The sequence below is a fragment of the Salvelinus namaycush genome, chromosome 2 (genome assembly GCF_016432855.1).
Source record: "Salvelinus namaycush isolate Seneca chromosome 2, SaNama_1.0, whole genome shotgun sequence".
Classification (NCBI taxonomy): domain Eukaryota; kingdom Metazoa; phylum Chordata; class Actinopteri; order Salmoniformes; family Salmonidae; genus Salvelinus; species Salvelinus namaycush.
The window spans coordinates 39712240-39737885 of record NC_052308.1 but is presented as its reverse complement, the minus strand read 5'-3'; the positions used below and the strand labels follow the sequence as shown (position 1 = coordinate 39737885).

General features: G+C 44.7%; 1 protein-coding gene across 1 annotated transcript in view; it reads right to left on the bottom strand.

Annotated features, from left to right (window-relative positions):
• Positions 1-25646, bottom strand: part of LOC120021657 (receptor-type tyrosine-protein phosphatase gamma-like) — a 276262-nt gene that overhangs the window by 18970 nt on the left and 231646 nt on the right. The window contains exons 7-14 of the mRNA XM_038965478.1: positions 24449-24606; positions 20837-21035; positions 15994-16178; positions 13963-14071; positions 13732-13781; positions 12771-13539; positions 9836-9974; positions 3854-3945 (exon numbers count right to left, since the gene is read on the bottom strand). Of these exons, the coding sequence (XP_038821406.1) occupies positions 3854-3945; positions 9836-9974; positions 12771-13539; positions 13732-13781; positions 13963-14071; positions 15994-16178; positions 20837-21035; positions 24449-24606 (1701 nt within the window). The remainder of the gene's footprint in view (positions 1-3853; positions 3946-9835; positions 9975-12770; positions 13540-13731; positions 13782-13962; positions 14072-15993; positions 16179-20836; positions 21036-24448; positions 24607-25646) is intronic.

The following is a 25646-nucleotide window of genomic DNA, read 5'->3' as shown; positions in this document are numbered from 1 at the left end:
TTCCTTACATATGGTTATTGATCATTCAGATGAAATGCTCAGTCTAGTCTACACTTGTCCAGAGATGTTAAATCTGAGCAGAGAACAGATATTGAAAAACTTGTCTCAACAAGACTTAACCACATGGAACGGCTCAGCTTCAAAGATACAACATTGTACACGCGATAGCTAGAGAGAACAGTGAATCATTTTCAGGAATAATATAGAGAGGGATGGAGAACCAGGATGAACATACAGCATTTAGACTAAATAGTTAGGTGGGACTTGCGAAGCAAAATAAATGCCTTTCAAACTTTAAAACGTGTAGACTGGTCAGGACCAGTGTGCTAACATACAACGTTCTGATATGTTTAATACTTTTTAAGTTATACATTTTTGTGTACTTTTGTCCTCCATCCACTTTCATGGGATTTCCTCAACATTCTAAAGGTCCCATTGTGACATCATCACTTCCAACTTTCCATTCCCTGTAAATGCAACCATGCAACTTCTGACACAAACCAGCTACTTTGACCACTTTGCCTTTCTCCCCCCAAAATTAGCACTTTCCCAACAAGTTAGACAAAACGTTCTATGGTATGACATCTTCGTCTCCTTCTCTGCTATTAAAATCTGCATTTTTTCCCAACTTTTATCAAATAACTGCTGTTTTGACCACTCCCCCAACAAGTCAGACAAAAACTTAAGAGTGTATGAAATCTCTACTTCTCTATTTTTCAAATCTGAAAACACAGTAGGAATAGCTTCAACCAATCAATAGATAGAGATGTGTTAGTAACCCATCGACTGTTTTCATTATTGAATCATTAAGTCATGTCAGAAGCTAGCAAATTCATTTCTTACCAACAACAGCTGCAAATTCAAATACAACTACATCACATTTTGAAGTTCACTTTCCTTGCTTTGTCCATCAACACTATAATGAATCTAGCAAATACGTGGTGGGGGTCAGAGTGGAGTATTTATTTAGTTTCATAGCATAAACATTTGTTAGCATGTTTCTCACACTGGCTTTAGCCACGGCGGGAGCAGGCCTGCCAAGGCAAGTTTCACCTAGCAACACGTGCCTCGAAGGAAGAGAACTCTTCATAGCGCAACAAATTCCCAGAAGATTTCTAATGCTCACTAGCTTCATCCTCCTCCTCAAGATCATGACCCGTGCTCTAAATAACTCAACTGGCTAGTTTGAATGTCTGCTAATAAAAGGGCGGACTGTACATTGATCCTGCTGCCCTGATTGGATAGAGCGAAGCGGTCTCCGCTCACTTGCTTCATATTTTGCTCGATAACTTCTCATCGCATTTCGTTCAGTTTTCACACGCAACAACTGTAGTTTAGACTCTGACCACAACCACATAACTATTGACCACACAACTACTGAACCACCCAACTATTGGCCACAACCACACAACTACTTACCACAACTACACAACTACTGACCTCACAACTCCTGACCACAACACAACTACAGACCTTAACTACAGACCACAACTACTGAACCACGCAATTACTGACCAGAACCACAAAACTACTGACCACAGCTAATGACCACAACCACAGAACTACTGACCACAACAGAACACAACTACTGACTACAACTATTGACCACAACTATTGAACCACACAACTACTGAACCAAAACTACTGACCACACCTACTCACCACAACCAGGCTATACTAACTTCCACAACAGAACACAACAACTGACCACAACTATTGACTACAAATACTGACCACAACCACACAACTAGTAAACACAACCACAAAACTACTGACCACAACAGAACACAACTACTGACCACAACTATTGACCACAAATACTGAACCACAGAACTACTTACTAAAACTACCGACCACACCTACTGACCACAACCAGGCTATCCTAACGTTTCATCTACCTAGTTTTTCAACTATAACCAGACACCACCATTACTAATGCTACTATAAGGTATTTCAAAATGATACATTCTTTAAAACAAGCTAGCAAACAGACCAATGTACTTTTCAGTGACCACTGTTATCCCTAAAGAGTTGATTTATTAGATAGAACTACAGCTAGCTATCAATAGGTCTACATGCAAACCTATTCTACATAGTTCTTCAACTACCACAAAAAAATGTTTCAAGATCTGTCCTTACTAGATGCATAATCATATTTCTCTCCCCAAATACACGCATAAAACGTTCATTCAACTAAAATCAAACTTCATTTATACTGAAGTTTGTCCTATGTGTTTCTTCTTTTAGTTTTTACACGCAATAATTGTAGTTTAGACATTTTTCTGATCCAACTGCCCCACAATCCAAACTAATAAGATTGATATAGTAGTCTATCAAAGTAAATCAGACCAATTATTTTACTACATTTCATTTTGACTATATGTAACTGCTTTGCTTTAAATAGTAAAGTAAAACTTTTTAAAACTTCTACCACAAAAATACTTTTAAAGAGTTAAAGCAAGTCCTACCAATTGTACTTCATGTACAATCTACACTGAACAAAAATATAAACGCTACATTTAAAGTGTTGGTCCAATGTTTCATGACCTGAAATAAAAAATCCCAGAAATTTTCCATACTCACAAAAAGTTTATTTCTCTCAAATGTTGTGCACAAATGTGTTTACATCCCTGTTAGTGAGCATTTCTCTTTCGCCAAGATAATCCATCCATCTGACAGGTATGGCATATGAAGAAGCTGATTCAACAGCATGATCATTACACAGGTGCCCATTGTGCTGGGGACAATAAAAGGCCACTCTAAAATGTGCAGTTTTGTCACACAACGCCACAGATGTCTCAAGTTTTGAGGGAGTGTTCAATTGGCATGCTGACTGCAGGAATGTCCACCAGAGCTGTTACCAGAGAATGTAATGTTAATTTCTCTACCATAAGCTGCCTCCAACATTGTTTTAGGGAATTTGACAGTACGTCCAACCGGCCTCACAACTGCAGACCATGTGTATGGTGTCGTGTGGGCGACCAGTTTGCTGATGTCAGTGTTGTGAACAGAGTGCCCCATGGTGGCGGTGGGGTTACGGTATGGGCAGGCATACGCTACGGACAACGAATACACAATAGAATTTTATCGATGCCAAATTGAATGCACAGAAATACCATGACGAGATCCTAAGGCCCATTTTTTTTTAAGGTATCTGTGACCAACAGATGCATAATCTGTATTCTCCGTCATGTGAAATCCAGAGATTAGGGCTTAAAGAATTGATTTCAATTGACTGATTTCCTCATATGAACTGCAACTCAGTAAAATCTTTGAAATTGTTGCATGTTGCGTTTATATTTTTGTTCAGTATAGTCACCAAATGGTTGTAGGTTCTACAAATAAAATCACCAAATGGTTGTAGGTTCTACAAAAACCTTACATTTTCTACCAGGTAGACACTTCTAGAATAAGGTGTGTGTGGAGTGGGTGGGCAATAGTTTGTAAACAACAACACTGCATAAAGGTTTGATTGAATTTGGCCCTCAGGCTAGAGGGTGTGTTCAGAAAGGGAGAGCATGTTCAGAACTGTGTGCTACGTTAAATGAAACAGAAACTGTAATTTACTGAACGGCCAATTGAAAAATGTTGTGACTATGGTGGCCCCAAGGGCGAATATCGTATGGTGTGGTATTTCAAATGGTCACACCCATATTGATCAGGCCACACCTTGCCAAACCCACCAAAATGGAGCAAACATACCTCAAAGGCTATTGAAAAAACGGTGGGCACTGTTTTGGGGAAACGTGTTGTTTAGTACAAAATGTAGCAAACGTAGCAAACGTTGACGCGAACTAAACTCACCCCAGGGTGTATTCCAGTTGAGGGTGTGTTAGGTTGTGTTATGTCTCACCTGGGATGGGGATGACGGGGATGTTCTCATTGGCCACCACCCTGGGAGAACTACTGTCCTCCACATAGAAGTGAGCTGTCTGGAAAAACCTCCTGTAGACAGACACAGAGGAGAGGAAATAGTTAAACCAACATAAAGTACACCACAGAAGAGAGGAACATGATGCAGAGTACCATCAGTACCACAACGAAAGAGGCCACATGTATCAGCACAGCTAAATATCCCCATCCTTCGCACTTTAACATTCATTTTCACCAAACAGTTCGTGTCCAAACAAAAAATGACTACGTGATTTTGATTTCCAACTTCACAAACATAACTTTATTAAATTGTTGCATATACTAATAGTAATTGCAGCACTCTTTTTGGTGCCTTGTCTGCAGCATGGTGGCCAGGTGTATTTGTTAGAGGGTGTGCCGCTAAATGCCATGTCCTATTATCTTTAAATGGGGCAGGGGGGTTGGGTGATACCACCTCTGTCCAGCAGAGGGGAAATGGATCGTTGTAACCCGTTTTGACCACTGTGAACTAGCTAACACAAAAAAGCATCGAGAGAGTTGACACCCCATCCGTGACAGGTTAAAACAGCAGAGTGGTGAAGTGCAATTCCATGGTAACAGAGTGACACTGACTTATATTTTTTTACTTTAAAATGTTAAACAAAAACCAATCATTGTGGGCGTCCCGAGTGGCACAGCGGACTAAGGTACTGCATCGCAGTGCTTGAGCCGTTACTACAGACCCGGGTTTGATCCCAAGCTTGTCACAGCCGACCGTGACTGCGGCGGCGCACAATTGGCCCAGCGTCGTCCGGGTTAGGGGAGTTTTTGGCCGGCCGGGATTTCCTTGTTCATTTCCGCTCTAGCGACTCCTTGTAGCGGGCCAGGTGCCTGCAAGCTGACTTTGGTTGCCAGCTGGACGGTGTTTCCTCTGACAGATTGGTGAGGCTGGCTTACGGGTTAAGCAAACAGTGTGCCAAGAAGCAGTGCGGCTTGGCAGGGTTGTGTTTTGGAGGACGCATTGCTCTCGACCTTCGCATCTCTCGAGTCTTGTCAGTTACAGTCTTGTCCCATCGCTGCAACTCCAGTACGGACTCGGGAGAGGCGAAGGTTGAGCGCCGTGCATCCTCCGAAACATGACCCAGCCAAGCCGCAATTCTTCTTGACACAATGCCTGTTTAACCCAGAAGCCAGCCGCACACCTGGCGACCGTGTCAGCGTGCATGTGCCCGGCCCGGCCCCATTAATATGGTTTTTGAACATTATAGTTTGTTTACAAACATAATAGCTGTATTTTTCTTTGTTTATGGTTGACCCAGCTTGTTGGCCATTAGCCAATCTATGTTTCTCAGCAAGTTCAAAGCATGTGAATGCTGCTATTTACGACTTCACAACTGGTAATTACCATCTTCCCACTTGGTTATGAACGTAGCATACCTTTATGGCTTCAGTTAAACCTTTATTTGAGTTGCTTACTCTGTTCTGCTTTGTAGATCTGTTTTTACATTCAAGTTTTCTTTTTATCTATTTACAGACCGTATAGTTCTCTTTTTGTGCAATATGGTTTTAGATTTCTCTTACTTTGTAAACCACATCAAGTTTAGGAAAATAAACCGCCTAATAATTGCATTGCACCCTACTCAGATGTCTCTCGTTGACTGCTTGGTCCGTCCCTTACACAGTTCTCATTGTAATTACATAATTATAACCCATTTTTACCATTGTGAGATAGCTAACACAAAACAGCACAGAGAGAGTTAACACTCCATCAATGACAGGTTAAAACATCTTCATTCTGCTCCCGAGTGGCGCAGCGGTCTAAGGCACTGCATTGCAGTGCTTGAGGCATCACTACAGCCCCGGGTTCGATCCCAGGCTGTGTAACAGCCAGATGTGACCGGGAGACCCATGAGGCGGCACACAATTGGCCCAGCGCCGTCCGGGTTAGGAGAGGGTTTGGCCTGGCCGGGATTTCCTTGTCCCATCGTGCTCTAGCGACTCCTTGTGGTGGGCTGGGCGCTTGCAAGCAGACTTCGGTTGTCAAACAAAAACCAATCATTGCAAAGTTAAATCAAACCATACAAAGTTAATCAAACTATGGACAGTGACCACTTAACAATTTCCACTTAACATTTTACAGAAACACATTTACTTGAAGAAGATGCAAAGTTTGGTAACAGAATGACGGTTTGTGCTGTTTGTGCCATCAGTCTGTTACCAAACTTTGCATCTGCACTGTTCTTCGAGAAAATCTGTTTTTCTTAAATTGTCCATGGAAATTGTTAAAAAGTAGTCCTTGGTGTGTTTAACTTTTCAATCATTCGTTTTTGCTTGACATGAAAAATCGGAGTCTCAGCGTTACTCTGTTCTCATGGAACTGCCCTGAATATAATTACAAAGACAGAGCTGGCAGTTAAACTACACCTGAAAGCCCCAGAGTGGTTAGAACCAGCCCTATTTACAACCCTGCTGATGTCACACAGTTATGACTCAGTAGATGACAACCACCAGACACAACAACACCCTGCTATTACAGGGGGAAAAGTACACACGCACGCAAACTACCTCCTGTAAAGACACACAGTGAGCTGACCATTAGGAACAGGTAAGCAACATCACTGACCCCGTGACAAACACCATGCTACATTTAGCCCTGGCCCCTCAGTCACACTGCCGGACGACAGGCAACGCACAGCAGAGACTAAATACAGCAGGACTATATACAGCCCTGGCAGCCTCTCTGCCTCCAACATGTAAACACAAGCACAATCCCTCAATGACTAGCTAATCGCTAGTCTTGAGAAGTTGTTCTAAAGTATTTCTCTGAAGCTTGCATTTTGTCAGAGGCTTTTTGAAATGTCACCCAACATATTCTGTGTCTAGCAGCTTGAGAGAGAGAGCGGGGAAGACAGACAGCAAGGAGAAAATGAGTGCTGCAGTAGTAGTAGGAGTCCCTCTCTAACCTCACAGAGCCTTCACCTGCACTCACACAGAAACAAGTCCATTCCGTATACACCAGCTTTTCCCATCTGGGTTCCTCCTACCGATATGTCTACTGACGTTCCCCTACCAGTTTGTCTACTAACGTTCTCCTACCAGTATGTCTACTGACGTTCCCCTACCAGTATGTCTACTGACGTTCCCCTACCAGTATGTCTACTGACGTTCCCCTACCAGTATGTCTACTGACGTTCCCCTACCAGTATGTCTACTGACGTTCCCCTACCAGTATGTCTACTGACGTTCCCCTACCAGTATGTCTACTGACGTTCCCCTACCAGTATGTCTACTGACGTTCCCCTACCAGTATGTCTACTGACGTTCCCCTACCAGTTTGTCTACTGACGTTCCCTTACCAGTATGTTCTCTGACGTTCCCCTACCAGTATGTCTACTGACGTTCCCCTACCAGTTTGTCTACTGACGTTCCCCTACCAGTATGTCTACTGACGTTCCCCTACCAGTTTGTCTACTGACGTTCCCCTACCAGTATGTCTACTGACGTTCCCCTACCAGTTTGTCTACTGACGTTCCCCTACCAGTATGTCTACTGACGTTCCCCTACCAGTATGTCTACTGACGTTCCCCTACCAGTTTGTCTACTGACGTTCCCCTACCAGTTTGTCTAGTGACGTTCCCCTACCTACCGGTACTTGATGCAGAGGAGAGAGCAGATGCTGGTCATTCTGGTCGAAAGAGAGGAGGAAAAGAAAACAGGAGTGTGGCCTAATGGCATTTGCAGAAGGAGAGAAGAAGGGAGCGCGGAAGAGAGAGAGGGAGAGAAAGCGAGTGTGAGTGAGTGAGTGGGAGAGAAAGACAGAGAGAGAGTTGAATTGAGAGGGAAAGAAAGAGAAAGAGAGGGATTGAATAAATGAGGGGAGGGTCTCCCCTAGCTTGCGTCATACCCTTGTCCCCCTCAATCCCTGCCCCCCTGGCTAATTACTCCCTGAGGGAGAATGTGTGGTGTGGCGAGCTAACTAACCAGCCTCTCAATACCACCTCGCCTTACACCGGGGGAGGGGGAACCCCACCAGAGAGATAGAAAGGGGGACGGATGGAACGAGAGAGGGAGGGAGGGATAGAACTAGAAGACTGTCTCACTGGACTCTCAACGCTTCCCATACTTGGGGAAGAGGGCCCCCGTTCAAAAATAGACAGAGTGAGATGGAAGGAAGTCGTGGTAGAAGGATGAGTCCTTTTCATTGGACTAAATTATCCGCCAGTCCAAACAGCCTGGTCCACCTCTTTCCCTAGCAACCCCTGACTCTGAGTGGTTACTGAGAATCCCTCTCTCCTACCGGAGTTAAATATAGATGTATTGTTTACCCCGTTAAACCTCTGTGAAACATCTGTGAGATCCAACTATGACCATATCCTCAAGCCAAACAGATGGAGCCCTCCCCTTTAATAGCAAATACTGTCTTTTGACACACAACTCAGATCACAAAGACGAATACAAACATCAAATCGAGTGTCGCGGTGAAATAAATGTAATCTAATCCGTGATCACATCATATTCGCTGGAGTAAAAAGAGACAAAAATTGACGCTGAGCTAATGACGACCATGTATGCATTTCGTCAATTATGAATAGCTATAGCTTTCTGAATAGTCTATTTTAATCTCCTCCATTGGATGGTCTCCTTCCCTTCTGAACGAGCAGGGATGGGGGAGTGAAAGGGATGAGAGGAGAGGAGAGGAAGGAGAGAGTGAACGGGTCGAGCTGGTCTTTCATCAGATCCTGTTCCCTCAGGGGAGAAAGCCATTGTCTGGGAGGTGTCAGCTCTCGTCACCAGCACAGCCCAGACAGGGAGACAGACAGACTTTCGCTGTCACGTCCCACACACTCCCCCTGCTACTCTCCCTGCTACTTTCCCTCTCCCATCACATACCAACACGGCACTCATTCACTAGATATATCACTCACTCACAGATGTATTAATTACTTCAATTAGCATTCCATGGAGCTGATCATCCTCTATTTTCCTCGTTCCAACATTCACATCATTGGCTCGCTCTCTCACACACTCTCACAATGGCATCACCAGTACCAGTGAGAGGGAGCCATAGTTACACATTGAACTCAGAAAGCACATCAACCTTACATTTCCATCGTAAAAAAAATCATAAAATCCGGCCAAGCTTTTGCTCCTATTAAACAGCTCAAGGCAGAGCGGGTGTATAAATAAATCAAGCATAATACACGGAGCTCAAGTAATGATCCATTGTGTTGTATAGTGCATTAGGCTGCAGTAGGCAGCACGTGTATCCAGTCATTAGCCTGTCCTGTGTAATTACTGGGGTTGAGAAAGAGAGTGGTGTGTGTGTGTTTGTGTGTGCGTGTGGTTGGCATCACACTGCAGATGAACACACAGCTGGGCCCCCTCCCGGCACCATGGCCCCTGTGGGCTGCCCCCCCTGCAGAGATGAGCGTGATAGGGAAGGGGGAGGAGAGAGGTATGAGGAATGGAGGGAGGAGAAAGGGAGGATGAGAGGGAGGGCTGCCAAAAAAAGCAGTCGTCCTCCACCAAGTAGGTTCCCGGTGGCGGATGCGCACGCGCCCAGGAAAGTAGATGTCCCCGGTGTGCAAGAGGACAGGTCACCCCACTCCGAACAGGAGTGCGTGTCTGTGAGGACCACTAGGCCCAAGGGCCAGTGTGATTAGGTAAAGGAGAGAAAGGAGGGCTATCTGTTTCTGTGACAGAGTTATAGAGGGTTAATTGACAGCTGTGACTGAGCAGAGCAGTGGGGATGAGGAGATAAAAGGGACCCCTGATCACTTGGAGAGGAGGAGAGGAGTAGAGGACAACATGGGGCAACTCAATCTTCTGCCCTGAGAAGGCTTTCATTGTGTTATAGTGGCAAACCAGACAAATGTTAAAGACACAATTTTTCTGAGCTCATTAAGCAAGGTTGGTTAAGAGAGACACTACCACCCACCAACCCACACACACACACACACACAGTAATAGTATAATATCTTACCTCCAGTAGACCAGGACAGCCAGTAGCATGATGAGGCAGAGCAGAGTGAGCGCAGAGACCACCACCAGGGGGACGATCCACTCCATCCTGCCCACCCCGGGGTGAGGGCTGCGGGTCATGTTGGACACACTGGTCCTGTCTGGAGGGGTGGGGGTGGAGGGATGGAGGTGGAGACTTACAAACAAAACACTTCAACATATTTACATACAAAACACTTTAAAGCTTGAATCCTTAATCGAAACATAAACTAAGTGGACACCCCGCCTCTGTTTTGGTAAAAAGCTGAGAGATTGGCCTGGAGAATATAACTCTCAAATACATAGACATAGCTATGGGTGCAAGGACTGACCATCCATGATATCAACATTAGTTTTTACCATGTTTTGAGGCTATAGAGTGTTTGTTTACACTTACCTTGGTCACAAACATTGGAGTAAACCAAGCATATATTGTGGGTTCTGTTGGGGTATGACAGAACTAAACTCATGAGGTATTTGAAGGACCACAGTCAGTCAATAGGAAGAATCCTTGTGCTCTTCGGTAAAATGTTTATTTTGGAGGACATTTCAGCAGAAATGTTGCAGGTGGGGAGATTCAAGTCCCTAGTGAGACACCAAGGGAGAATGGAGGGATGTATTGCGAGAGGAAATGGCAGAATGATGATTTATTGGGAAAGATGGGTTGATCTGTGGCTGTCTGAAGGGGAATTGATGAGTGTTGGAATAATTATATATACACAAATGTACACTAAAATGTTTGAGGTCCTCCATTCAGGGATGAGGGTGGGATGTTTTGCGTTTCGTTATTTATGTTTTGTGGTTTGGTTTCATGCGGTGTGTGTGCTGGTCCTGGTAGTTATGGGTGCCATGGGCCTCCCGAGTGCCACAGCAGTCTAAGTCGTCCGGGCCAGGGGAGGGTTTGGCCGGCCGGGATTTCCTTGTCCCATCTCACTCTAGCGACTCCTTGTGGCGGGCCGGGCACCTGCAAGCTGACCTCGATCGCCAGCTGTACGGTGTTTCCTCCGACACATTGGTGCGGCTGGCTTCTGGGTTAAGCAAGGAAGAAGCAGTGCGGCTTGGCAGGGTCGTGTTTTGGAGGACGCATGGCTCTCGATCTTGGTAAGTAACTCCTGTGTATATTTGGCCTTGTGTTTAAGGTTATTGTTCTGATGAAAGGTGAATTTGTCTCCCAGTACCTGTTGGGAAGCAGACTGAACTAGATTTTCCTCTAGGATTTTGCCTGTGTTTAGCTCTATCCCGGGGTTTTTTATCCGGAAAAAAACCTTCCCTAGTCCTTACCAATGAGAAGAATACACATAACATAATGCAGCCACCACCAAGCTTCAAAATATGAAGAGCGGTACTCAGTGATGTGTTGTGTTGGATTTGCCCCAAACATAACACTTTGTATTCAGGGCATAAAGTGCATTTCTTTGCCACATTTTTTTGCAATTTTACTTTAGTGCCTTTTAGCAAACAGGATCCGAGTTTTGGAATATTTGTATTCTTTTCACTCTGTCATTTAGGTTAGTATTGTGGAGGAACTATAATGTTGTTGATCCATCCTCAGTTGTTTTCTCCCATTACAGCCATTCAACTTTGTGACTGTTTAAAAGTAAAACATTTTTTTCTAATAATAATAACTCATGACGTATTTATAACTTATATTCTTCAAGAATCAATGGGTATATATATATATATATATATATATATCATTAAATCCCAAAATCATAATTAAGTCCAAAAATGGTTGTAGCAATTAAGGATTTTAGCTTTAACACACATAACAATTCAACACATAAATAACACTATAACACACAAAACACAACAAACACTTTCACACAAAACACAACAAACACTTTCACACAAAACACAAATCCACCTGAGATTATTCCGACTATTTGGGCCACTCAGGGATACCTCAGCCATCAAACAACCAGTTCCACTTCAGAACAAAAAATGAGTTCAGCTCTACGTAAAAAAAAAAATATATAATCTATATTTATACATTTACAGACAATTTGAGTGAGTCGGACTCATCAGGAGGGCAAGTGACTAGGTTTACCTTCAGGCCGGGGGCACGACTCAACTAAATGGATCCGTTAATTCAGGAGGAATAAGGAAATGTATGATGGAGCATCCACAAACACATTGTTATTCATAAAACAAATACACTAGTTCCTACGTTCTGTTTTCTCCCTGGCGGGAAGTCAGGCAAGCAGGCAGTTTGTTCCTGAAATATGCCTCAGAGAATGCCCCAAACTAATGGCCCCCAGGCTAGGTAATGGCCCCTCAGGCTGTAGAATAGTTCCATTACTTTCTCTAGGGCTCTCTGGGTGGTATTATGGTAGCACTCAGAAATGGAGCTATTTGTCTCTGGCTATAATATAGCATTGCCACATACTGAAGCAGGAGCTGATTCCAAGGCGAATGTTTCAAATGTGCCCGTGCCTGTCTCATATTTACTGTTGATATGCACATCTATAAAAACACAGACAGTTTAATATGACAAGCTGCAGAAGGGAGAAGTGGGATCCAGAAAACTAAAATGACATTATACAGGTTTAAATATGGTGAAGCATATCTCAAGTGCTAAAAAGAGGATTATAAACTTGGTGGTTCGAGCTCTGAATGCTGATTGGCTGACAGCCATGGTATATCAGACCGTATAGCACGAGTATGACAAAACATGTATTTCTACTGCTCTAATTACGTTGGTAACCAGTTTATAATAGCAATAAGGCACCTCGGGGGTTTGTGGAATATTTCCAAAATACCACGGCTAAGAGCTGTATTCCAGGCACTCTGCTTTGCGTCGTGCAAAAATAACTGCCCTTAGCCGTGGTATATTGGCCATATACCACACCCCCTTGGGTCTTATTGCTAAAATCTGCCCCTTGTTCCAAAGATTGGGCTATACAGAGAGTTCTACTCACCAGTGTGGACAGAGAAAGGCCAAAGGCTCTTCTCTTCCCCGCTAGTCTTTGGGGAGCTTGTTGGGCTCTGGGGAATCTGTATCTCTCTCTCTGCTGTGTCGTTCTTTGGCTCCACAGTGGGCCCTGTGTTACTGTCAACTCTGACCAGTTGGTCCTCCCCTCCACTTATTGGCACTGTGGTGCTGTTAGCAACAGGCTCTCCCTGCCCCTGTCCTTTCTCTTTGGCTGTGGCTGTGGGGGTGAGGGCGGAAATGGGCTCTTTGACCACACTGTCATTTAGATGCATCTCCACCTCATCAGGCGTTGTCTTGTTATTCTTCTTCCTCCTCTTGTCGTCTTCCCCTTCATCCTCCTCTCCCTCTCCCTCCTCCGCCTCGTTCTCCCTGTCCACCCCCGCCGCCTCCTCCTCTGTGGGGGTGTCCGTGTCAGAACCACCCTGAGGGGCTGTGGGGGGCTCGGTGGAGGCCTGGGGCTGGGCAGGCTGGCGGCTGGGACCCGGGCCGGGGTTAGACCCAGGGCTGGCTGCAGGGGCCTGGGTGGGCCAGAGAGAGCCAGGCAGGGAGGAGATGACCCCTCCGCTGAAGCCCAGGCCGGCCAGAAGGGTGCTGGTTACCACCGATGCTACCGTGGCCTGACTGCCGCTGGACGAGGGGCCCATGCCCCCTGTAGCCATAGAGACGAAGGAGAAGGGGAGGCCAGAGGAGGTCCAGGTAGAGGATCCGGAGCTTATGGGAGCCATGTCTGCCGAGGAGGCTGGGGAGACAGTGGGCTGGGGGAGGGAGGGAGAGACACAGAGACAGAGAGCGCGAGAGACAGAGACACACACACACAGAGAGAGAGAGAGAGAGAGACAGAGAGAGATAGTCAGTATCACATCATATCAAATCATGCTGGCACATCACAAAATAAATTACTATGTCGCCATCGTCTGGACAACACAAATGATGTCCACTTCACTCACCATTCCAGTTTTCACTATCCGTGTTCCCTCAAATATCCTGGTGGTGTTAGCTGGAATAGCAAACAGAGGAAAACGTTAGACATGCATTTGAAACAAAGACAAGTGTCTGCTGTTAGTATTAAAGTAACTGTAATCATTTTGAAGGTCAAGATTATTTGGAGGTTAGGATTATGTGACTCCATTCATAGGGCTGTACTCTATATGCTGTGTTATGGTGTGTGGTGTGATTACCTCTGAAGAGCAGTGTCTGGCTGAAGTCACTGCGTAGGTCTCTCTGGCACACCGCCTGGACTCTGAACAGATACAGGATGTCTGAAGACACGTGGGTTATCACCGCCTTCTGTAAATTGATCACAGCGAGAGAGAGAGAACGAGAGTCAAGAAGACAAACTGCCACTGAGACCTGTAGATATGGGCTAGCCACACTACAGTACATCAAAGGCCTAAGGAAACAATTCACATATGATTTACAATCCGTGAGTGTCAATACCGGCAGCTCACAGCCATGTTAGGGATCTATAGCATCTGCTTTATCTTCACCTAACCCCTACCCCTCTTTGTGTTCTCACGTACCCCTCACTGTGTCCTTAAGACCGCAAGGCCCTCCAGCGGGTGGTGAAGACGGCCCAGTACATCACTGGGACCGTGCTCCCAACCATCAAGGACATCTACTCGAAACAGCATCATCAAGGAACCCACACCCCAGCCACAAGCTGTCCACAACCTTACAGTCGGGCAGATGGTATCAGACCTCATGCTCCAATACCAACAGGCTCAGAGACAGTTTCTATCCACAAGCCATCAGACTGCTGAACACTTGAACTGGACTGACCACCTGCTCTGATTCTCCGCACCTTAGCACACATGCACTCACGCACACGCGCACACACACACATATACATTCATGCTACACACACATCACAACTGCTGCTACCAGACTCGTATTATACTGCTCAGTTTATACACATGCCCCCCCTCCCCCCCTTCCCCAATACACGTGTAAAAATTGGACAATAAATTGTGCCTTCCTGTATTATACTTATGCTAAAATGTTTATTCTATTCTACTGAGCCATTTACTTTATGTACGTATTCTTACCTTCTATGATTTCTTCATGTTGTTGCGTGGCGGAGAAGTAAGCACTTCGTTGGACGATGTATACCACGCGTTTCCCCGCACCACATATGACTAATAAAGCCTGAAACTGAAACGTACCTATCCCTCACTGTCTGATGCAGCAGCAGCCACTCTGGTTAAAGTTAATTCTATTAGAGATGGTCTCCAGAATGGAAGGTTATTGCATCGGCCGAAGGGGAGATGAGAGAAGGGGGAAGTGAAACTAAGGGCTTGAGTGGTTTTCAATTGATTCAATTGTGATTGCAGGAAGCCTGCGGGTCCCTGATGTGACCCTGATAAAGGGGTCCGGGTACGGAGATTGAAAATAAAAATGAAAATTAAGTGGGCAGAGAATAGAAAGAGGGGGCTGACGAGAGGGAGGAGAAGGAGGGACTTGGCAAAGGAAGAGAGAGAGAGAGAGAGAGAGAGAGAGAGAGAGAGAGAGAGAGAGAGAGAGATGGTGGTGATTGAGTGTAGCCAAAGAGAGATGGATGTCAAGGAAATGTCTCTGCATCGTCTCTCTTCAGACAGCGTCTCTCCTGCTGTGTATGTTTGTTTTTTTAAATGAAATGATCGTTCAAAGCCTCCTCTGTCTGGCCTCATCTCAAAACATATTTTTAGAGGATGAAAGACATCAGAGTTGGGCGCTTTAGTCTCCATTTGGCATGTCTAAATAATCAACACATCCAAGTAACTAATGTGAGGGCAGGAAATATATCAACAAGCAGACAGCCATGATGTCTTTAAAAAATAAAAAACATGACTTCACCCAGTTCACAGATTATAGTCACCGTATCAGACAGAGGAAGTGTCCATCTCACCTCTCACTGACACTGGAGGGAGTTGAGCCCACCAACAGAAACATCACAGTGGGAGTCATCAGTGCAGTGTGTGTGAGACAGGCTTGGAGTGTCTATTTCCAGCCAGGTGACTGTGACCGACTGACAGACACACTCGTTTTTTTCTGGTCGACCTGACCTGACCAGGACCTAACTATGGGCTATAACTAGGACACCGAGTTGTTCCTGGTCAGACCACAAGATTAGTGAAAACTCCTGGTCCTGAGTACGGCAGCTGAATAGTTTCTTACCAGGGAAAACGCGTGTTATCTTTTAAACTGCACAGTGTTGTCTATCTGTGTCTCACCATGTTCTGGTCCCCAGTCTTGGTGAAGGTCTTCTCGTAGGCCACATCACTCTTCACCCAGCTGTAGGAGACCATGAAGCTGGTGATAGGCGGGTGGTAAACTACTAGCGGGCGCTGCCAGCTCACCACCAGGGCAGTGCCGTTCAGTGGCTGGATCTTCATGTTGACCGGGGCACTGCTGCAGACTGGTGAGGAAGGGAGAGGGACCGAGGGGGGGAGAATGAGGAGAGGGATGGATTGAGAGAGGAGAAAAAAGGTAAACAAATGACTCATAAGTCACATAAAAACCACCCTGGGTGGAAGAGGATAGAAGAGAGAGAGAGATATATAAGAAGAGCGGGGAGAGAGAGAGAGAGAGAGAGAGAGAGAGAGAGAGAGAGAGAAGAGAGAGCCTTGAGGGGCTTGTTTTTCTTACAAATGAAGCAATGGTGACACCGACAAACAAACAGGTAAAAATAGAAGGCCTTGCTCGGAGCGGCGGACTGCTGGCTGTTTTTACATCATAGCAGTCCGTTCTGATGATGGCAAGCGGTGTGTGTGTGTGTGGTTCTTCTATCTTTATCGGGACCTAAAATCCCAAAAAGGCCCCACAAGGATAGTAAAACATGGAATTTCCCGCATCCCCATGAGGACAAAGGACAGTGGTGGAAAAAGTACCCAATTGTCATACTTGAGTAAATGTAAAGATACCTTTATAGAAAAGGACTCAAGTAAAAGTGAAAGTCACCCAGTAAAATACTACTTGAGTAAAAGTCTAAAAGTATTTGGTTGTAAATATACTTAACAAAAGTAAAAGTAGAAATCATTTCAAATTCATTATATTAAGCAAACCAAACGTCACAATTTTCTTGTTTTTAAATTTATGGATAGCCAGGGGCACACTCCAACACTGCGTTCGTAAATTCGCTCTGTCTATATACTCCGATTTCAGAGCCCTCTCGTCTGAGTGTGCCAGAGGGCAGAATAACAGATTAATTTATCAACACTCAACACTCCTTGAATACGGCCGGTGTCAGTAAACGTCTGCAAAAAAGTGTAATTAAATGGTTGCCAGCAGCACAGTTACAGTCACCAACGCTCTGGATAACATGAAATTGAAAATAACCAGCTCAGAGTAAAACGGTCAGAGTGAGGTGTTCTCTCATTTGTGTCTGGAAGTAGTTGGCAAGCTAGCCAATGATAGCTTCGGTGCTTGACTGCCGTTGTGAGGTCAGAACGCTTGAATCAACGCTACTCCTTGGCCAGAGCATCCAGTGTGCGCTCTGAACGCTCCGAGAGCGATACGAACGAATAATCTGACAACGCTCTGAATTCACGGATGCTCAGAGCGCCAGATTGAATTGACGAACACACCCGTAATTTACAAACAAATCATTTGTGTTTAGTGATTCCGCCAGATCAGATGCAGTAGGGATGACCAGTACTGATGCGTGAATTGAAAATGTTCCTGTCCTGCTAATCCTTCAAAATGTAACGAGTACTTTTGGGTGTCAGAGAAAATGTTTGGAGTAGAAAGTACATTATTTTCTTTAGGAATGTAGTGAAATAAAAATATAAAGATGTCAAAAATAGAAATAGTAAAGTAAAGTACAGATACACAAAAAAAACGACTAATGCAGTACTTTAAAGTATTTTTACTTAAGTACTTTACACCACTGCTATTTTAACCTTAAGGGGTAGGTTTAGGGTTACAATTAGAGTCAGGGTTATAATTAGGGTTAAGGAAATGGGTTAGTGGTTAGGTTCATGGTTAGGTTTGTGTGTGTGTTTGTGTGCGTGCGTGCGTTTGTATGAATGCGTGTGTGTGTTACGTGCGTGGGATGCAGGCAGGCAGCCTGAGGAGCAGCTCAATATTTTATTACTGTCTGACTGCTGACTCATCCAGCTGTTGGTTTCCTGAGGAGTAGCTTCAAACAGACTGAAAGAACACATACGCTCATAAAGACACTAGGCCCCAGGCCTTAACACACAGGGCTCTGGTATAGTCCAACCAACCAGTCTCTGGGGTACTGGATGGAGGGATGGAGGAAGGAGGGATAGAGAGATGGAGGGTTGGAGAGATGAAGAGATTGATAGATAGATAGATGTGTTGGAGCCATGGAGAGATGGAGGAGTGGAGAGATGGATGGGTGGAGGAATAAAGAGATGGATGGAGAGACCAGTGGCTGTAGACTGGAGGAGGACAACACACAGCTTTAGACAACCTCCTCATGAAAAGGAAAACATGAATGAGGAGGCTTCCCAAGCCACAAGAGCCGCAACTACTTATCTGGCTGCAATAAAACCATACCACTTTGTTTACATGAGAAATTGAACATCATGACACATATTCTGAGCGGTACAAGTTGGATAACACAAGGCTTGGTTTTCAATGGCAGCAACAGTGAAACCATAGAGACAGAAATACAGGTTCAAAGGAAGTAGTAGACACATTCAGAATCACTCAAGGGGAGCCACTATTACATTGATGGTAAGGCAAGCTGTCTATTCTGTAACCATTGCCATTTCCTGTGTATGAAGGAATCCTTGAGCAGTACTATACATAACCTCAAGGTGGTGCTGTAGGCCACAGTATGGGCACTGGACAGGGATCAAATATCATTATGTGTTTTATTGAGGGTGTGTGTCTGTCTGAGATTTCTCCCTTTTTCCACTACAGAGAAAATGATATAAAAGTAGTGTGAATAGTCGGGTTTATTCAACAAATGCATAAAAAAAAAAAAAAAAGACAACATTGTGGCTCAGTTGGTAGAGCATGGCACTTGCAACGCCAGGGTTGTGTGTTCAATTCCCACGGGGGGACCAGGGTTCAATTCCCACGGGGGGACCAGGATGAATATGTATGAACTTTCCAATTTGTAAGTCGCTCTGGATAAGAGCGTCTGCTAAATGACTTAAATGTAAATGATTGCGGCATGTGTAATGGAAACGGCAGCTATATGAGAAATGTTCTAAAGATCGACAACATTTTTATCTGTTTAACAGGGGTGGATTTTTTTGTATACTTTTTTTTATTGCGACAAATGATGATGGAAACTGATAATGATTGCAGAATAAAGGTACATGGGGCACATGATCATCCCGTAACTATAAATCTCCACTCCACATTTCATTCTAAATACCTTCTGGTCGCTAAATCCATTTAAAAAAAAACTAGGCTATAAAAAATTACGTTTCTTTGCAAGACAAGGATTGACTTGACTTTCAAGAATCCCTGAAACGCTTTGCCTTGCTTTGCTTTTCTGGTTGGCTGGCTGGGTAAAAGTTTCACCATCCAATTATTTCAGGTCTACACGAGTGCAAGTTTCACCATGGCACGGTCCGTGGCGATATTATTAGAATATGGAAAATATTAGTCAGATCTTGTATTCTATCCGTGCTGGCTTTTGCAGGCTTCCTGAGATATGAAACAGATAGGTGGGAGCAGCCATACAGGATGCTGTCAATTTGCCTAAGTTTTTTATTTTTTATTTTTTTAGTTGTGACATCATTACGTCCAGCTGTTTTTATCAGACCAATGGAAATGCAGTTTAATGGAAACGCACCATAGCAGGTAAATGTCGCAACTATTTTGTAAGCAAACTTTCTAAATCACTGGAAACATATGATGTATAAAATATGAAATGGAGATGGGGTGTGAGGGGGGAGAGAGAGAGAGAGAGAGAGAGAGAGAGAGAGAGAAAGAGAGGCATGCAGGGAAAGAGAAGGAAAAGGAGAAGGCATAGCGAGTAGAGGTGGGGAGGATGAAAAAGAGATGGTTAGGTTGAGAAACACACTGTGACTGATGCCTAATGGAAGTTCTCTGTTACTGCTTCGAGAGCTCGACACTACACATGACATTCACCAGTTGAGGGCATTATGACCCTCATCAACCACCATAATCATCATTCACCGTATCATCCGCAAGCCAGAAAAGAGGGCGCAGACACACACCTCTCCACATTCAGAGCAGAGGAGAGGAGAGAGGAAGAAAGGAGGAGGAGAGGAGTAAAACACAGAGGAGAGCGGCTCCCTCATACTAAACCCTGTGTTCAGAGTCGTCGTATGAGAGCGAGGAGAGAGAAAATGGGACAAATGGAGGAGGAAATGGCGATAGAAAGATGAGAGGAAGAGAAGGGAGAGAGAACAATATAGAAATGTGGGAAAGTGGGAGGGAGGAGAGAGAAATGAGAGATACATTAATAATATAGAGAGAGAGAGAGAGAGAGAGAGAGAGAGAGAGAGAGAGAGAGAGAGAGAGAGAGAGAGAGAGAGAGAGAGAGAGACGTTTGTTGGTCCAGGAATTGTTCCACCCATCCCCTCAACTGACATAATTGCCACAAAAGCAATTTCACAACTTAATTTGTGTGGCTTTATTTTTAGTGTGCATATTAATGATGAATACTGCTGCAGCCCATTACAGCGCTAGCTCCCACTTCATCACAAGCGCACCTGATCAATTCTCTCTACTAGCCACACTCAAAACAAAGAGAGAGGCCACGTTTAAAGAGGCAGGAGCCTTTCTGGATGGATGGACTCGAGCGGTTTTAGCGGAGCCTCAACTAACAATGTTTGTGATGGAAAATAAAGCAAGAAAAAATTATTTTATCCAAAGAGAGAGAAAGGCAATACATAACTGAAAGTCTGTATGAGTGAGTGAGTGAGTATGAGTTAATACATGGTATGGAAAAATGACAGGGACTGAGTGACAGAGTGAGAGTCAGCATAAGGTCAGATCAGGTGTAGTGGTCCCTCTGGATGCGTCTGTGGTGCTGTGGGGGTCTGACCCCAGGCTGTCAATCAGGCGTCTCTGACTGACTGACTGACTGACTGACTGACTAGAAGAGACTGTGTAGTGTGGTACCTCTGGATGCGTCTGTGGTGCCATCTGTACCCAGTCCCAGGTTGTCGGTCAGGTCCCTCTGCCAGGCATCTTTAACAGCAGACTTCAACACCTCCCGGTTATCCAGGTCCTGGAGGGGTCTGTAGTTGTTTCTCAGGTATTCTACCGACTTCACATGGTCCTGCTGCTCCGTGGTGAAGATGGAGTAGAACGCCTCCAGCTAAACACAGAGAGAGAGGGAGCGAGAGAGAGAGAGAGAGAGATGGTCTTCAGTAAGGCATGAGCAGGGGTGGTTGCGCGTGTGTGTGTTTATGTGCGTTTGCGTGTGTGTTGGGTGGAAGGGGTGTCCCTGAAGGAAAGGACATGAATGGGCTGCTGTTCCGCTCAACTGGCCCGAGGAGTGTGTAACATTTCAATGGGGCCAATCTGCTGACATGGATGGCTTTGACTGATTTCCTACAGAGCGCTGAAATGACTACACATTAAGATCGGCTGGAATCATGGACGCACGGAGAAATGAATTACAGATTCATAAGAGACCATCTGTGAACGCCATAAAACATTGCAGAACACAGTCAATACGTTCCATCCCGCTAACCAATACAGAACAAAGGATGTGTCCTCTGCTGCAAGTTTATGGACATATCTCGTCCGGAGCTCTTCAAATATGTACTGTACACTCGAGGAAATAATATGTGGATATGTCAATAGATGTGTGTATATCCAAGTGTTGGACATAAGGTACAAAGACATTAAACAGCCCTGGTTTGGTGCGTAATAGTCAACCTGGTGTCAGAGGGAATTGAAAAGCCTGCACCACCCTGGGTGCACGTTTTGGTTCTTGCCCTAGCACTACACAGCTGATTCAAATAACCAACCCATCGTCAAGATTAGATGATTTGAATCAGCTGTTTAGGGCAAGAAACTAAACGTGCACCCAGAGGGGGCCCGAGGACAGAGTTTGGGATACCCTGCTATAGATAGGCTTGTACTATGGGAAAGAGTAGTTTTGGCTGCGACGGAGGTTACTGTATAGAGTAGGTTTTCAAGGTGTTTGTGGGGGCTGTACTTTGTGGTAAATGGGCCAAGTTCCGGTGGAGTTTTCTATGCGGACTAAACTGAAACGCAACGCTTCGGTCGTAGATCCGATCATGGATGTGGTGGCATTTCAGGGAAACTCAAGAGCCATGCTTTCTTTGGAGGGGTGGATTGTGGATTTTGCTCAATGGAGGTATATATATATTTTTTTAATCTTAAAATCAATGTTGTCACAGTTGCTTCTTGTTGAAGAGGCAGCTGCTAACGTTAGCTTGCTATAGTGTCTTTAGACAGTGTCTTTAGATATTTTTGTCAGATGTTACTATGGAATACTGTAGTATAATTACAGGCATGTCATAAGTGTCAAAGGTTTTTATTGACAATTACATGAAGTTGATGCAAAGAGTCAATATTTGCAGTGTTGACCCTTCTTTTACCAAGACCTCTGCAATCCGCCCTGGCATGCTGTCAATTAACTTCTGGGCCACATCCTGACTGATGGCAGCTCATTCTTGCATAATCAATGCTTGGAGTTGTCAGAACTTGTGGGGTTTTGTTTGTCCACCCGCCTCTTGAGGATTGACCACAAGTTCTCAATAGGATTAAGGTCTGGGGAGTTTCATGGCTGTGTTCTTAGGCAAAATTGTGAGTGAGCCCACTCCCTTGGCTGAGAAGCAAACCCACACATGAATGGTCTCAGGATGCTTTACTGTTGGCATGACACAGGAGTGATGGTAGCGCTCACCTTGTCTTCTCCGGACAAGCTTTTTCCCGGATGCCCCAAACAATCGGAAAGGGGATTCATCAGAGAAAATGACTTTACCTCAGTCCTCAGCAGTCCAATCCCTGTACTTTTCACGGAATATCAGTCTGTCCCTGAATATCAGTTTGTCCCCCAAAAGTCTTCGCCTCACTGTGCGTGCAGATGCACTCACACCTGCCTGCTGCCATTCTCGAGCAAGCTCTGTACTGGTGGTGCCCTGATCCCGCAGCTGAATCAACTTTAGGAGACGGTCCTGGCGCTTGCTGGACTTTCGTGGGCGCCCTGAAGCCTTCTTCACAACAATTGAACCGCTCTCCTTGAAGTTCATGATGAGCCGATAAATGGTTAATTTAGGTGCAATCTTACTGGCAGCAATATCCTTGCCTGTGAAGCCCTTTTTGTGCAAAGCAATGATGACGGCACATGTTTTCTTGCAGGTAACCATGATTGACAGAGGAAGAACAATGATTCCAAGCACCACCCTCCTTTTGAAGCTTCCAGTCTGTTATTCAAACTCAATCAGCATGACAGAGTGATCTCCAGCCTTGTCCTCGTCAACACTCACACCTGTGTTAACGAGAGAATCGCTGACATGATGTCAGCTGGTCCTTTTGTGGCAGGGCTGAAATGCAGTGGAAATGTTTTTTTTTGTGATTCAGTTAATTTGCATGGCAAAGAGGGACTTTGCAAATAATTGCAATTCATCTGATCACTCTTCATAACTTTCTGGAGTATATGCAAATTGCCATCATACAAACTGAGGCAGCAGATATTTTTTTATTTTTTTTATTTTACCCCATTTTCTCCCCAATGTTCGTGGTATCAAATTGCTAGTAATTACTATCTTGTCTCATCGCTACAACTCCCGTACGGGCTCGGGAGAGACGAAGGTCGAAAGCCATGCATCCTCCGAAACACAACCCAACCAAGCTGCTTCTTAACACAGCACGCCTCCAACCCGGAAGCCAGCCGCACCAATGTGTCGGAGGAAACACCGTGCACCTGGCTCCCTTGGTTAGCGCGCACTGCGCCCGGCCCGCCACAGGAGTCACTGGTGCGCGATGAGACAAGGATATCCCTACCGGCCAAACCCTCCCTAACCCGGACGACGCTAGGCCAATTGTGCGTCGCCCCACGGACCTCCCGGTCGCGGAGTCTCTGGAGGCGCAGCTAGCGCTGTGATGCAGTGCCCTAGACCACTGCGCCACCCGGGAGGCCGAAAATTTATATTTGTGTCATTCTCAAAACTTTTGGCCACAACTGTATGTTGGCAATATGTTCCTCCACATTGTACAGTAGGCTACAGGCAATATGTTCCTCCACCATGTACAGTAGGCTACAGGCAATATGTTCCTCCACCATGTACAGTAGGCTACAGGCAATATGTTCATCCACCATGTACAGTAGGCTACAGGCAATATGTTCCTCCACCATGTACAGTAGGCTACAGGCAATATGTTCATCCACCATGTACAGTAGACTACAGGCAATATGTTCATCCACCATGTACAGTAGGCTACAGGCAATGTGTCCCTCCACCGTGTGAGTCATAAAAATGACAATATTGCATTCGGGGCTTTCCAGCAGTTTTTATACGTGGGGAGCATAAATTGTACAATTGTAAACTGACAAAGAATTTTGAAAGTTACATAAATATCTGTTAGAGTCCATTACCTGCTACCTGGACTATAATGTTTGATACACAGAGAAGGAGGAGGAAGGAGAGAAGGAGGAGGAGAGAAGGAGGGGAGTAGGGGAATAGGGGAGGAGTAGGTGGGTATATAGAAACAGTGGGATGATAGTGTGTATGTGTCTGTGCATGTGTAACTGACCTGTGAGTGGGAGAGGAAAAGGGGTCTGGATAAGATGATCCACTCGACCACCTTGCTGCAGGGCGGGATGGTGAGAGAGCCTGTGTATCGGTAGTAACTCCCCAACGATGATGGTAGCAGATCCCTCAGGACGAATGAACTCAGGAATGTCTCCTTCTCTGGAGGGTGGAGAGAGAACACATAAACACATATTAACACAGAGAAACACACACTAACACTGCATCCTACTCTTGAGGGGAGAGAGGACACAGGAACTCACACATCAACACAGAGAAACACATTCAAACACAGCCATACCCACAGCCCACACACAGTACACACTGAGCGACCCACACAATGTAAACAAAGTGCAGGCATAATTATCCCCACATAATTAAATAGAAAATGCATACATTATATTGTATCTTTACGCCTTCTTCAATCACCACATGTTTAGAATATAGTGGATTTATTTACCTCACATGTCTAGTATTTCATTTTAAACGAGGTAGAAAGTTCTGTGTTTATTAACAACTGACATACAGTACCAGTCAAAAGTTTGGACACATCTACTTATTCAAGGGTTTCCTGTATTTTTATTATTTTCTACATTGTAGAATAATAGTGAAGACATCAAAACTATGAAATAACACATTCAGTCTTCACCAAGGTCCGGAGGTCAAAATGTGTAAAAAAATATATATAAAAAAATAGTTATCCATCCATCGCTTTTGGAATTTTCATGGTTCCCTGACTGTCTAGTTTTTTTTAATGACTGTTAGCAAGCTGGGTAGAGTGAAGAGACTATAATTGTAGTAGGTCCATTATCAATTCTACACAGCTAGGTGTATTTCGCACATCACTACTTCACAGGTAAGACATTTGACAGTAAAACTTTTTTTGTTGTTGACCAAAATGAGTTATTTGGCAAAAAAAAATTCTGGAACATAAAAAGGTGTATGCCATCTGTAAATACAAATACAATTGTTAGACTAGTTGGTTGTGCCATGGAAAAAGCCAAGAACCTTCCCGCTAGCCATGATTGGCTGATATAATAGTTGGGCTGGACATGCCGAGAGATGAGGTCGGATTGGTCTGCCATGTAGCAGGCTTCTGTCTATAACATGAGCTGCTCAGTATGTGTGGATAATTCTTCCTACCAAGGCTTTTTTGAAATATATCATAGAGAACTGAACTGCAAAAGTGTTGCTACTGCTCT